The following is a 16,037-nucleotide window of genomic DNA, read 5'->3' on the forward strand; positions in this document are numbered from 1 at the left end:
TCTTCTCTCCCCGGGTATCGCCGGGTGGACAGATTAAACGAGATTAGATCAGGAAACGAGGGTTGGAACTTTCTCTCCGACGACGCGGCACCGTTAATTTTCGGTTTCAATTTTCCAACCAGACCGATGCATTATGTTGCTGCTCTACCAACCCTACCAATGACAAAGTGGCGGCAGTAATTCATCCGGAATTGCATTTCTTTCGTGTCTCTGCTCGAACCAACCCCCCTGCTCGTAACATTGTCCCTTTACTCACCGTGTCTCTCCCACTTTCTCACACACACGTTGTGACAAAAGTATCGGTCGCGCTTGATATTATCTGAATCAAAGTCGGAATTATGATATATACGATCCTTTTCTACATCCTGGTACATAGAGAGCCAGCAATATTTCGTCCCGGGACGAAAGCACACTCGAACCAACTCGAATTGGATAGAGTGTTACTCTTAGTTGTATAAACAAGGTAGTCTCGTTTTGTACACTTTTTCTCTTTACCGGGAATCGATCTTTTTTTTTTTCGTTTCTCTTTTTTTTTTTGTCGGGGGAGATTTTATCGCGCGGAAAGAAGTTGCTTTTAATTTCAGGTCGAGTTGAAATTCACCTCTTTTGAGAATTTTACTCTTGGTGTTTTTGTAGGTTTAGGCCTTTTTCCCCGTGCAAAAGGAGATTTTATTTCTTTGTTTTTTTTTTTTTTTTTTTTTTTTTGGGGGGGGGTTTTTTTGGGGGATATTAATGAAGCTTGTCACGGTGAATATTAATGAGAAAGTGTGAGTCTACGGTTTGAGTATTTTTTTTATAGATTATCAGGTGATTTGTTTAATGTAGAAATTAAATAATACGAAATGCTTTGTTTATTACGAAAATGAAACGAAGTGAGAATATTTCGAAACGCGTGAAACTTTATTTTGCGTTAAGCAGCAGTCGGTTACGCGGAATATTGCAAACGAAGCATGAAAATTCCCGAGGAAATGCCTATTTTTCAATGTTTCGAGTAGTTTGTCACGTGGAAACTTCGGGTTAGTAAAACAACGGCGTACTAAGTTAACAGGGGAATAATTTATGGGCTGCAAAACACTCCAACTCTCCTCTCTCTTCCTCTCTGCGATCGAAATGTTTTCGAGGTTAACGAAGCGATCCAATTTCCTATATTTCTTCATATTTGTAAAACTGTCAGTCGCGCTATTAATTACCATTAACACGGTGGAAACTCGAAAATACTGCTGCTCGTTAATTAAATTTCACCGGTATTTTTCATTAGATCTGTCTCGAACGATTATTCCTCGAAATTTACAGGCGTGCTGATTAAAAGTAACGAGCTTCTTTTCATTAAAAATAAAAAAAGACGAAGAAGAAGAAACACAATAACGAGGAGAAATCTTGAAATTTCCACGGATAGGTATATATGTATTCCGCACGGCGATGAGAAAATAAAGAGACGAGTTGGATCGTTAAATAAGTGAAAGTTGAGTATAAACGACGGATGGAAGATTTCAACGACGAGATGAATGCTGGATAAAGCTCGATTCCGCTCGTATTTTCTATTTCGAAGACATCAGCAATATTGTATCGTATCAGATAGCCGGCTCTAAGGTACCGTCCTTTGTTCTCTCTCTCGCTCGCTCTCTATCTCGCTGCAACACTTATCGAGTATCCGATATTTTCGTGAAACGAGCTTCGTCGTCGAACATATTGAGCTTAAACTGAGTTCCTCGTCGTCGGACACTTTGACAATGTTATCGCGTTTAATCCGCCTGCTATCTCTTTTAACGCCGGTCTGCTAGATGTTTGTCAATTTCCATGATGAAGTCGGAACATTGGCAGCCTTGTAACAATCAGCCGGTGTTGTTTCTTTTCAATCGATAAAAATCCACTCCTTTGTTCGTCCATTTTTTAGATCTTTATTTGTTACAAGTATTTCACGGATTGACACGTTTCGACGATGTTCCCGGTGTTAGACTACGATATTGCACCGAAACCTCTTTGTTTCGTCTGTTTCGACGCTTTTCCCTCTACGGAGTGGTTGGAATTTTTTTGTTTTTCGTGGATACACAGTTTTTGAGAAATTTTCCGCACCCATTTGCAAAATAGGGATTTGAAAAGTTGCACTTATGTTTTGTTTGGCGAATTCGCTTTGTTTTATCCGTTTCAACGCTTCTCTCTTTCTGGAATTTTTTACTTTCTAACGCGCACAGTTTTCTGAAAATTTTGCACACGCATTTGTACAGGGATTCGAGGAAATTGCACTTGTTTGATTTTGGGAATCCTCTTTGTTTGATCTGTTTGAACGCTCCTCTCTTTGTGGAATTCTCCGAATTTTTTACTTTTCAAAAAATGTTGCACGCCAATTTGCAAAATTTAGATTTGGGAAAATCACTAAAAATTTGCAACACTTCCATCGTATCGTGCGCGTCGAATTTCTACGTTCACATTATCACAGAACCCCCAATTTCCAAAATTTCAATGTACCGAATGTGTATCTCACTATGAAAAACAAAAAATCGAATTTTTGACAATCTTGAAACATAAAAGATCTCCCAAATTTTCTAGTCGATTTTCTCGTGGAAACGCGACAAAATGGAGCGTATCGGGGAATCGTTGGAATTTTTCCAGGCGAATCGCGTTTCGACGATGTTACCTATCGTTTTCTCGTTATCACCGGTGCGATTGATAGCGCGGCTGCCTGCGGTGTACCTTAACACGGGCGTCCAGAAGCCGCAAATAATAATTACGATCGCGTGTGAGCTGGTTATTAGCACGAGTACCGGAAACTGCTTCCGTTACTAATGATTATGTTCGTTATTCAAGTACCACCCACTAACGGTACCACTTAATCAGCACCACTTTGCGAATGCGCTCGCCTCTTTAGCTAAATCGTGACGGGAACCCCCTCCCCGTGAAAATGCTATACGAACAGCATCGACGTGTAAAACAGCCGTACTTTTCAACCGAACGATCCGTATACTTTTATTACAGAAATGTAAAATTTCCTTGTAACGTTTTGCATAAAATTTCCCTGTAAAAACAGGGTGAAAATTGTATTTTAGCGAAAAACGGTGGATGATTCTTTTTATCGGCCGACGAATAGCTCTCGATTTTATGTAAATTCAGCCTGGAAAGGAAGAACCTCTTTTCTATATGTAATTTTTTTTATCTGATTTTCTATTTAGCTAACTGAATTTTCACAAAGGAAGGAATTCTTTTCTATTCCGTTCGTTCTTCGAATTCTCCAAAATTTGTCACTTGAATAACAGAGCGATTGTATAGATTTGGACAACTATTATCATGTTTTCACACTTCTTTCGCTCGAGAAGTATTAAAAAAGAATAATTTGTCGATGCTTCAGGATTCGTTCGACTGTTTTCAACATGGACGTGGAGAATTTCAATATTTGCCAGGAATAGTCGAGCTGTCGGTATTAACTGCAGAACAAATCGCACAACCTATCCATCGTTTTCGATTAAAGTGTAAAAAGTATCGAAAACATTTCGTGTAACACAGCGCGCACTTCTCTCTCTCTCTCTCTCTCTCTGTGAGAATGGACGCTTTCGTCGAAACGCATATTTCACTTTGATTGAATAATAGAACGTGCAAGGGAAAAACATTCCTGCGTTACGAGCGTTTCGATGTATATATTTCCGGAAAATACGCGGATAGCAGGGTGAAAGCGACGAGAAGATGGACGAAAATTCTTGCACGTGTGTCCTCCGATTAAAATAATACCGCGAGAAAAGTATCTGCAGTAATAGCCGCATTGCGTAGAACGTTACCGCAATCGCATGATGTAAATGCATCGTTACGTCGAACGAGGGAGCGGAAAAAAAGTGTCTCACACGCGTTAATCCAGTGTAATTGCACGCCTGGTCTTTTAATATCGCCATTACCCTGGGAGTATTATTATCAGGAGACGTGAGCGACATCGTACGTGGAATTTTCTACGTGCAGGCTGCTCGTGGGTCCTTTTGCACCCGATAAATAAAATACGGATAATTCGTGTGTAACGGAGTGAAAAGAGCAGAGAAGGAAAACATTTCCACTGTTTCAGCGACATTCGGAAATTTTAAAAATTCCAAGTTACCGCGGAAATTATTTTTCGGAAATTCTAGACTTGGAAGAAATTCGCTGATAATAAGTAGAGCACTGATAACGAGTGGAAGTGTCAAATTCACTATGACTCGCTGTAGTGTTTAATAAATTGTTTTATTCCAAAAGTGATCGCTCTTTTTCGGCACGTAATAAAATATTGGAATTTTTTCACGTATAAACTCGTGTAATGTTAAATGCATTGTACTAATGCAATAAAAATCGTTAACTGCATTTAAAGGGACAGAAGTGGAAATATAAAAAAGAATAAGGACTGATCATCTCGATTGATTAAAGCGATTCCATCTCGTTAAAAGACACACGTTCGTTTTCATCCTGAAACTCGTGAAACAATACACCAGCTGTAACTCCATAGTACACGAGAAGTATTTTATCCTCGCGCAAAATGACCGCGTAAAACTGCGTTTTTACATGCCTTTAACTTGGCGTGTAAACGCGGAAATACATTTGCCTAGGCCCGCGAAAATCTCTCCTCTCTCAAACAGAGTTCGCGCAGTAAAAATAGCTACGAGCCAGAACAGCGTGTCTTCGTTAAAAACCGAGTGAACGCACCGGTATAATATATCCCCCCTTTTTTTTTTTTAACGCATCTTTCTCCACCTGTGTGTGTACCGTATGTACGTGCACAAGTGACCTGTAAAATTCCCCACACAAAGAGAACACCGTTGGAAAAATCGGATAGAATGGTCCGTACGTTTTTGGTGACTCGTATCAGAAACGCGAGCGATAAAAACGAGCAATTCGAGGGTTATAGTTGAACGATATATTTTGGCTCTTCCCGGGCTGCAAAAATTTCTACGTTCGTAACGAGCTGCAATATATCGCATATTTAATTCCCTGCAAACGAGAATTTCACACGGGGGTTTTGCCACAGAGAAAAAATAGAGATCGGTTATAGTTATAGCTGGTGAAAAATGAATCAGTTTTGACAAAAAATTTGTTCGAATTTTTCCAAGCATCTTGTGTTAGTATACAGGACGATACTTTTAAAATCGCGAGTCTAAATTCAGAAGCAAAATAATTCAAGGAGTACGTAACCCTGAGGTGTCTAAAAATAGTTAATGTTTGGGAATTTTTTTCACAGTTAACTACCGAATAAAAAGTATCAATTTTCTCAGAGGACGCAGATGCGACAATCAGCTGTTTTCTTCAATTTTTACAGTGTAAATATATGACAAAATCTGGGAGTTATTCCGTCGCGTTTCCACTTTATTAACAGCGACGGGTGATGGAGAGGAGCAGCTTTAATCCGTTGCAAGGTGACGGATAAAAGTATGAACGTGAAATTTATAATTACGAGCCGTGCCGTAGAGAGGGTGACTTGTAAACAGGCTTGCTCCGAGGTTCACGGAGCCGGTTACAATAATTAGAAAGATTTTTGAGAGCGGATGCTCGCGCGCTGGAGGGTGGTTTGAAGGGTCATCCGGTGAAAAATGCCGGTTTCACGAGCAAATGCTCGCTGAAAAAGTGGGGTAATAATGCCCCCGCGCCCTGCGCCGCCTCACCCTATCGTAACTCGATTCGTGGTATGGGGGGAGGGAAAAAGGGCCGAATAATATTTCTCATTTTCGCTTTAGCGCCGCGACAAGGGGGGAAAACTGTAACCGTATTATTCCGTCGCCCCCTCTTTTACTGTTCGCGATATCTAGGTACGTGGAACGGGGAAGGGTGTGTGTGGATATGTTGCAAAATTCCGGCGATTTCGATGATTTATCGCGAGCTCTTTCGAGCTTCCCTTGTGCAAAATGCAAATTTTATCGCCGCTTTTTGGACGAAGCCGTGCTTGTTACGCCAAGGGAGAGTATACAGGGTGTGTAGTTTGTTGCGGGGAAGAATGGAATTTAGCTTATGAGGAATTTTTGGCGGATTAATGGACGGGCGAATTTGGATCGATGAATAGTAATTTTTCAAATATCGTGCGCAGGAATTGATGGTCCTATGTGGCTTTGTAATCATCAGTGCTCCTCTAAATATAGTGGAAGCAAAGCTAAATTAAACAGCAGCTGGTTTTTTCAACGTGAAAGATTTAGATGAATTATTCTTCAAAGAAACTTGGGTCGTTTGTTCCCAGAGACTTGAAATTACAATTAATCTGTCTGTTATATTTTTCACCACTCCGATATTGTTCCATTTCGATGTTCCTTTGCTCACCGGAGTCTCTTTGCTTCGACGTACAATTCAAATGACATTCTGTCAAAAGTAGGCAAGTGTCCGGATACTTTGGAGCTTTAGCGTATCTTGCGATCCTTTTCCATCAATCGTAGCACGTGCCAAAGGGAAGTCACCTTACATCTGTCATCGTTAAACTTCCAAAGTATTCCAACGACGGAGGTTCAAGAGATCGTTTGATCAAACTGAACCGTGACCCAACCTAGAATTCTTCCCTTTCATCCCGCTGCTCGCTCATCCTTGAACCTCCACACACACACACACACACGTGCATACATACACTGCGACATTAATCATTCGAAATTATTATAACGCCGAACCTCCACACACACACACACACGTGCATACATACACTGCGACATTAATCATTCGAAATTATTATAACGCATTTCTTATAATCGACATTTCCCAAATGAGATCCTTTATCCTGAAATAATTTCTGATATTGGAAAACCTGTCTTCATTTCCGAACGGTGGAACAATGCCTCTAATAAGTCCGCAAACCAAGCTTCAATCCTAATTACCAACGTGTCAACGTGAAAGCGAATTAATGCCAAAATAGCTCCAGTCATTCTCAACGTGACAGTTAAAAAGTCTTCTTAATGAATGTCCATATCAACTCTAATCCTAACGTCCATTACAAAAAAGAAGTTAAAAAAGGAACCACAGTGATCGATATCAACGCATTCTCAGACCTCTGACGAAGCTAGAATGCCTGCAAAACGCTGAAAAACTTGTCCTTCTGAACACGTTGTATACTCCAAAGTCCTGGACAGTGTTGTACGTTTTTAAACGGCACCCTAAATATTCTTTTCACCCGAAAAGTCTCCCAAGGGCGAGATCCTTCTCTAGAAACGACGTCCAACGCGCAACGATGCGCTCAATAACCCCGAAAGATTTTCTTCGAATTCACCCCTAATTATGATCTCGGCGAGTGGAAAGAGGGTATCCGAAAATAGCTAGAGGCAAGTGTCAAGAAATACCATTGACAAGATTATCCGCGTCATCGCGGAAGAAAGACACCCATCCAACGGGAGCGCACACCTGTGCCAATCCGTTTCCCCGTGGCTTTCCTTAATTGGCTTTAATGATCGCGCCCTCGAAAATGGAAAAGCTCGCCGGTATAATTCCCCGAATGTCCCCTCCTCCTTCGCGTCTCCCCGCGTTCCAGTTCCGTTTTTTTCCACGGTTCCGGCTGGCAGAAATTCTAAAGACACTTATTTCCTGAGCTTTGGCCGCTCCTTCGTGTAACAATGACTGCACTTTGCGCGAAGCTCGCGCGGCAACTTGACCCACTTGTCGCTTTTTTTCTTCCTATTTATTTTTTAACTGGCGCCCTGCCTTCTCCCCTCCACTCCACCCTCCTTCTTCTTCGTCGTCTTCTTCCTCACGATTGACACACGCCGTGGTACCGACGCGGAGGAAGAAGCAAGCCTGGAAATTTCCAGCGGCGCTTTTCCTCTCTTTTTCCTCTTTTTTTTCTTTCTTTCTTTTTCATTCGACCGTGGAACACTAACGACTCGCGCTAAACCTTGCTTCTAAAGTCGAGCGACGAGACGATTTCTTTCTCTCTCTCTCTCTCTTGGTTTTTTCCCCTTCGACGGTACGAATCGCAATTAAATCGCGACTATAGTCGAGATACGAGGCTATTTTTCGCATTTTTGCCACATAGACGTTTTGGAGGATGCAAAGGTGCGTTGTAAACGCGTAAACACCGAGGGTAAATTGTGGTATAAGGTCGTTGGTTATTTAATCTGTTAACGGTTTTTATTTTTTTTTTCTTCTCTCTTTCGAGGAGTTCACTGTGTTTACTACTCTCGTTTCTGTTCGAGTACCGACGCGAGTCGTGTAATTACAGGAGCGAGGGATGGCCCGTAATGCGGGAAATGAAAGAAGTTATTTTGCGCCTTGAAATGATACGAAATAAGTTTAAGCTAGCACTGCCGGTTAAATGGTGTAATTATAGCGGTAAGGGTGATTACGAGAATGTGCATCCTGGAAACTGACTCTTCGACCAGGTGAAATTCGTCTCTTATCCTTAATCATTGTAAAATGTAGAAAATTTTCGGAATTAATAAATTGCTCGGAATTCTCTGTAAAAACGATTCCAACTAATTCGATAAAATAGAAAGAACATATAATTCACAGTCTCGTCAGAATTTCTCATATCGTCCATTTAAGAGATTCGATGTTTAACTAAGAAACGAAGCCACGCTACAAATTTCGTCCGAAGCACTTATCCGGAAAACTCGCAATTTTCCACCGGCCCGTCTATAAATCATCCACCGGGTGTTGTCGTTGTGTAACGAGTAGCGCTTAACAAACAAGAAACTTAATAGCTGCAGCGGACACAACTTTCGCCCCTTCATTCGTTCCCGTCACGCGAACCGGTGAAAAATCTTACACGGCCAGTGGTGTCCACCGAAAAACCGTCACTCGCGCGAGGTAACACAGGGTTAAGCAAAACTCGATCCAATAAAGCACCAGCTTCAGGAGCACCCGGGCAAAAATACCAAAAGTTGCCCGTAGTTTTTCGCGTTAATTCGCGTTCCCGCGCTTTTTCAACAGGACTCGTGTGTTCAGCTTTCGAGAAGTTTTATCGCGGCAAGAAATTGCCAACTCTAGATTGGCCGAAACTCGTCTCGGGCTTGGGAAATAATACGTCGTCGTCGTCGTTGGGTCGGAGAACGTGTGTGAACAATTTTCGGTTAGGGTCGCGTCGATGGTTCCCGCGAGGTGGTGGAACCGCGAGCCGGGTGAATCTGCTTCAAGTTTCGACATAAATACGTCGTGGCGTCGCGACGCGAGCGTGTCTTGTTTCGTTACGGTTGTACGGGCCGGAAATTAAATGCAGATACCTCGATGTTCATTTCCAGTTTCGCTAGTTTAACAGCTAGTTTATCAAGCAACCACCCCGCTGGCTCGACGGTGAAACTATTTCGAACGTCGAATTGGTCGCGCGATCGCCTCGATTATTGCTTCTAGCACAGGTACCGTGAAATTTATGGGCTGTTTTGCTGATGAACTGGACCGGCGGATTCTTTTCAGGAATCACCGAATTATCGGGGAAATTGGGTAAGGCTAATTGAAGAGTCCTAATGATCGATTCGATCGTCGATGAATGGTGTTATTCGTATTCGATGGAGTGTGTAGAGAGTGTTGTACTTTGTTGAGATTTTCTGCGTGTGATTTGCAGGTGTGTGGAAACTGTGTAATTTGTTTTGCTAGTCTTTATCTCATTTTTCTAGGATGTGTTTGGGTCTTTTTTGACCCAACGTGTTTTCATTTTTTAAATAACTTCTGCTGTTATTGAAAAATTTTAGTGAAATTGTTGTTGATGTACTTGTTTATGCTCCCTTAATATTATGTTAAAATGTTATTGTTTAGGTTTGCTGGTAACAAAGATTGTTAGACGTAAGATCTTCGGGTCTTTTTTGACCCAGTCGAGGGAAGAATGGATTAAGGTTAAAAATGCTAGTTAGGACAATTAAGGTAAGGAGGACAGTAACAGAGGAAAGAAACAGAGGTGAAGAGTATTGTTCATTTTGCAACTGATATTTTTGCTCTAGTTTTTCCTGAAAAATATTCTCTTTAACAAGTCGACAGATCAGCATATGCAAATTCACGATAAATTCGCGCTTAAAGCTCGATGACCTTGTCAGAAATTGTACAGGTTTGTTACATCCCTGTGGCAATTGGAGACGATTAATTATGATGTTGCATAGGTGAAATTCACCATTAGGCTTTTGCCGAGTAAATCCTCGTGATTCCTCTCGATTATCCCTGTAATCGATCTTTCGTCTTTATGCCTCCGTAATTAACGGGAATAATTCCTGTACCAATAATGTGGTTGGTTTACTTATAATGAAAGCCTAATCGAAGCTAATATTATGTCGAGGCATAATTAGGTGCACAGTACGAAACGGAATGTGTACATTGCAAACGATTATCGATATCGGTAGCTGTGGACACGATTATCGAGGCCAAGGAAATAACTGCAGGTACGATTTAGCTCTGTTACATCTGCAATGTAACATGGAGAAAATAGAGGAAATATGGTGAATGTGGAAAATGGAGAAATTATGGGAAATATAGAAAATAGGGAAACTCTAGGAAATATAGAAGATATGGAAAATATAGAAAATGTAGGAAATATAGAAAATATAGAAAATAGAGAAAATGTAGGAAATATAGAAAATATGGAAAATGGGGAAACTGTAGGAAATATAGAAGATATGGAAAATCGTGAAAATATAGAAAATGGAAAAAATGTAGGAGATGTGGAAAATGGGGGAAATATATAAAATATGGAAAATGTAGGAAATATGGAAAATATGAAAAATAGAGAAAGTATACATAGAGGATACAGAAATTTTCAAATGCACTTTGACAGACACACGAGAAATAATGAAATTCCGCGGAATCTATCTCTTATTGTGCGATTAGAATATACCTCTGGTGTTCGCTAGCTGTAATGGTGAAAATTATAACATTCCCGTGATAAATTCTCGGTATACACATATACGTGAACATCCGCGCCAATATGTATGCAAATGCAAAAGGGAATTCTCCGTGGCCGCTGTTTTAATATAAAATTCAGCCGGCAAAAGAAAAAAGCTCGTATTACGTGGGAACAGTGCATACAAGGCGAGTTTCCACAAGTGTGCATTGAAAGGATTCTGAAAAATTAAGCAGCTTGTATAATTGTAACTGATACGAACCGGTATTTCTTCGCTTTATATAATCCCTTAATGAAAAAAACAACGCCATAAAACTTTCACGCATGCTGCTTTTTCATTTAAAACGCATCCTATTTAAAAGCAGCTCAATTTTTCACTTATTAAAAATAACCTTGTACTCGTCCATCGAACATTTTCCAAGCCGATACACTCGTCTATCTAACGAAGAAACTATGAAATATCGCTAGCTTCCCTCTCTCGTTCTTTTCTATCCAATTAACCAACGATTATAATTAAAATCGAGAATTTATCGAGATCCAATCAAACCGCACTTTCATCCAATAATCCATACACTTCCTGAATTTTTAAACAATCCATCTCACTTCTACTCTGTTTCCCACTTTTCAATCGAAAAATCGTCGATTATATTAACCAATATATCGCTGATATATTTCTAATACTATTTTCTCCTCGTATTTCGTAATTCCCCTCGCCGATAGGTCGAAAACGATATTCTGCTTCGTTGACTGGCTGAAAATTTCCCGATCAGCGACGTTGTTTCGCGAAGAGGAGGATCCGCCAGGGGTTGGTGGCGAAAAAAAGAAAAAAATAGAGAGAAAAAGGAGAAAAATGTGAAACGCGAGGGAAGGGTGTTGCGCGTTTTTCAGCAGCGGAGCAGAGAATATAGCTGGGGAAAACTCGGCGACCGACCGCCAATTTCCTTCCGCTTTCTGCTCCCTGTTCGTACGTCCCACATTCTCGCTGGGAAAAGTGAGCCGTGTGCATTTCGCACACCTCGTTTCCATGCCCGGATATTAGAGTTTTATTGTCCAGAGACACAATTATACCTCTGTCTATCGTTCTTCCTCCATTTTTTTCCACCCCCCATCGCTGGCCAGAGAGAATTTGTCCGTATCGTGTGCACGCAAAAATCGTCGGCTATATTCACCGTGATATATTACAGATTTTTCTTTTCTACGCTAACGTCTCTGTCTCCCGGGAAATGTTCATTATTATAAACGATGTGTTGTTTCATTGTTGTATCCGATTCGTGGTGTAGCATGTGTTTTTTCACCTTTATTTCTCATTTCCTCGCCGCAATTCGCGGAATTATCAATTTTCGGATCATTTTCAAGCAACGATGTGGTGAAATTATTTTTATTATTATCATGTTATCTCTGGATACGTGGGAAATGTACAGATTTCACGATCGTATATTTCGTTTAAACAGACTGTAGAGAATATTCCGTGTTTCTCTCTTAATATTGGAACAAGGTTAATCCATATCGAATGAACGATCTGTTTTTCTCACCCGGTAATTTATTAACAGTGTCTTTTCTGCAGGCTGAATATTCAAACAAAGAATATGTACTAAGACGACAGGCCATTTCTCTGGGTTTTCGAGGCAGCAGGTGCCGGTTCTCGTCTCGTTTCCTTCTTCTTTTTCTCTTCTTCGTTCTTCTTCCTTTTGCACGTCATGCTTTCCAGCAGTTTATCTCGAGCCTCAACCACTGCATGCGTCCCTCCTCGTGCTGCACGTTGGAGGGTCAATCTTATGCAATCTGTTGCCTTGGTAATTAAACATTGTAGTTTTTTTCATAACGAAATTTCAGTGAAACAGATGAGCGATTTCCAGCAACTCGAAAAAAGGAAATTCTCCCGCTAACCACTTGACGTATGATTTCTTTGCCTGACTGTGCATCTGTGATGTTTTAGTGCTATATTAACCCTTTGCAACCGAGTGGCGACTGAGAAGCGACATTGAATAATCGTCACTTGGTGAATAATTAACGAAGACAGAGAACCGATCTACGAGCCTCCATAAATTTCTTCATCACCGATTTGCAACCTTTTCTACAGCAAAATCACCTCCGAGTGCAAAGGGTTAATGAAACTTTGCAATCTTCAGTTCAATAAATGAAACGGAAAATTGGAATTAGAATTCATTTTTCTTACTGATACGACTGTTTTCGTCAGATCTTCATCAAAATCTGTGACACGTGTCTATCTCGCTGTACGTAATTTCGCACGTAATTTTTCAATTTTCCCTGCGGTGTATGGTACAGTAGATCGCGTTACTTTCGTGAAATTTTATTTCGTCGATGTGAATTTTCAGAAGGAACAAAAAATCTGACTCTTCCCGTACGCTGCTGCTTGTATTTTACTAAAAATTTGGAAAGTTGGATTTATCGAATAAATATTCCGGTTGATGTTCCTCTCTCTTTCTGTGTGTGTGTGTGATTTAACCAACTCTCTCGTTTATCGGTGGAAATATAGAAAGGACAGGGAGAATTTGAAACGTATTAAATAATTCCCTCGGAGCGTGTACACGTTGTAGAGAGAGGTAGCCTGCGCGTAATTGCGTTGTAAAAGTTTCAGTGTTTGGTAACAAGTTCAAACTGCGTGCATGGGGCGTAAGGTACACGCGAGGAAGACAGAAGTCACACAGAAGTACCTATAAATTGTGAACAAATATTGAACGTGTTAACGAGCGAAATCAAAGGAGCGTAGTTTTCCTAAATACACACACCTGCCGAAAGCCGAGGTAATTCGATCGTGTCCGCCCGCGATTACGTCGTTTTTACGCGACCTCACCGACGTCGTAAACTTTTATTCGATTCATCAACGTTCGTTAAAGTGGCAATTCGAAATATCGGGGATTTCGTTGCGGATGGTATCGAAGATGTCGAATCTAGGGAAAATTTTTACTGTAAATGTTCTCGTATAAATTTTTATGTGAACTATGTCAAAGTATAATATAGAGAGATTATTTTTTAAAGATTGCAATTGGGTATTATCTCGAAATCCTGTAGAACGAAAAATGAATTCCCAATTCTTTCAAAATTTCACAAAGAATTGTTCTGGAAATAATGAATTTTCGTTTTGCAATGAAATATAAAAAGTTTCATTTCAAACGATATTGAAGATTTTGTCAGGTGAAATTAAAATAAAATATAAAATAGAGAAGTGTACAGAGTTACTTCTACATCCAAGTAGCAAGCAACGAGAGAACTTTTTCTATTTTCTTTTCACTACTCTTTACCGGACACTCCGCAGAACAGAAAAAGGGAAAAAATTGCCAATTCTTTGTAAATTGCAGAATCTTCGTAAAGAATGGTCGTGGAAATGTTTAACTTCGGTGTAATGCCCAATCGGAGGAAGTTCGGTGGGAAAAAAGCTCTCGCTTTCTAAGCGCGGAGAGAGAAATCCCGCTTATTGGACTTCCGGCGTGGCTCGATTGTTGTCGAGCGGCCACGTTCCCGGTGAAATCCCGTAAAAGAATGCCGGGACACGAAACCGGCGAGTCATGAATAGATGAGAGGGAGATAAAATTGAAAAGTTTGCCGCGTTCCATAGGGATCCTGTACACAGGGCTGCGGCCTAGAGTCGCCACTTTCGGCTACTCTCGTCGGCTGGACGGGGGCTTATAGTTCCTCTTCTCCTTTGCCGTGGCGGAATTACGTCGCCGTGTTCATAACCGGTGCACATTCAAGCACGGAAACGTTTCAACGTCGCCGTGATTTCCGATCTGACCACGGAGAAAGAGCCTCTTTAACGCTTCGCGTATTTTTAGTCATTTACACGCGATCCTCGGATGAAAGCGACGAGATACAGACGATACTGCGATCTAGCTGTGTTAAAATTTCTTCTTTCTTTTGTGTGGTCAGTTGATTTCACGGTTATAGATTGCTGTGGTGCGTTTTAGAGGTAATTGGTGGGAGTACGGAACGAGTGTGATTGATTTAGACTTTCTGGACGACTAATCGTAGTCTTGTACTACTTGTATTACGAATTGGAAGTAAATTCTGAACAATTTTTGTTTATAGTAATTCGATGAAAATTACTGGAGATTTCTGTGGTTTGATTGATAAGATTCTAGGGTGCAGATAATTTGTGGGAGTATAGAGTGAGTCTAATTGATTTGGATTTTGTGGATGACTAATTGTAGCCTTGTACTACTTGTTATTCCAAATTGGAAGCAAATTCTGGACAATTTTGATTTACAGTAATTCAGTGAAAATTATCGGAGATTTCTGTGGTCTTAATCGATAAGATTCTAGGGTGCAGATAATTTGTGGGAGTACAGAGTGTGTCTAATTGATTTGGATTTTGTGGATGACTAATCGTAGACTTGTACTACTTGTACCATGAATTGTAAGGCGTTTGAACAATTTAAAATTTACAGCAATTCAATGAAAATTATTGAAGATTCCTGTGTTCTTAATCGGCAAGACTGTAGAATGCAGATAATTAGTCGTACCATAGAATGTGAAATCCAGCTTCACACTTGGTGCATGACTAATCCCTTTCTTATACTACTTACACTACAAATCGTAAGCAAATGCTGAACAATTTTCTGTGCTCTTAATTGATAATATTGTACCACGCAATATTTTAATGTTCTTCTTTTTTATGTTAAACAATGAACCTAACCTTGTCAGAGATTTCCAAGTGCCTACGGAGCGTATATTCTAAACCATATTACCTTACGCTATTTTCGTAAAATACGAAACCTGTTGATAACGAAATATTCCTCGTTGTCTGTACTCACTCAAGAAACGTTCACTCGATTATTTTAATTGCCACGTGAATTGAATTTCTCCTCAAACTAACAATATTTGAATATTGTCTTTTTCCAGGCAACCATCGCCAGGATCAGGCACAACCGGTACATCCACGGTTTCCTCGAACGCACCGGACGGAGAAAATGGCCAAAGCATCAGTTTGTACCCAGTGGGAAGCGTTTGTCCAGCACCAACGGATCCAACAACGGCCACACCGATCACCACAACAGCTACGATACCAATGGCCACCTCTGGCACCGTTGCTGGCACAGCAACAGGAACCAGCATCACGAGAAGCGTGTCTGCACCCACTGCACCAAGACCCGTGGTTCAGGTTGCCAGTTGTTCCGGCAATCCTGGCGGCCAGAAGCCCAGATTGAGGAGGACTATGAGTCGTACTGAGGCTATTAGGAAGTGAGTTGGTTTTATTCATCGTTTTTTCTAATTGTAATAAATTATAGGCAACGATTGAACTAGGAAATTTGGAGAAAATTAATCTGTGGTTCTTTAAATATGAATCTAT

At 40.6% G+C, this 16,037-nt stretch overlaps 1 protein-coding gene across 1 annotated transcript in view; it reads left to right on the forward strand.

Annotated features, from left to right (window-relative positions):
* LOC108578852 (inactive rhomboid protein 1) overlaps positions 1 to 16,037 on the forward strand; it is a 145,036-nt gene that overhangs the window by 95,995 nt on the left and 33,004 nt on the right. Inside the window, exon 2 of the mRNA XM_017942261.1 lies at positions 15,590 to 15,928. Coding sequence (XP_017797750.1) covers positions 15,590 to 15,928 — 339 coding nt within the window. The remainder of the gene's footprint in view (positions 1 to 15,589; positions 15,929 to 16,037) is intronic.

The sequence above is a fragment of the Habropoda laboriosa genome, unplaced genomic scaffold, assembly GCF_001263275.1.
Source record: "Habropoda laboriosa isolate 0110345459 unplaced genomic scaffold, ASM126327v1 scaffold62, whole genome shotgun sequence".
Lineage (NCBI taxonomy): Eukaryota > Metazoa > Arthropoda > Insecta > Hymenoptera > Apidae > Habropoda > Habropoda laboriosa.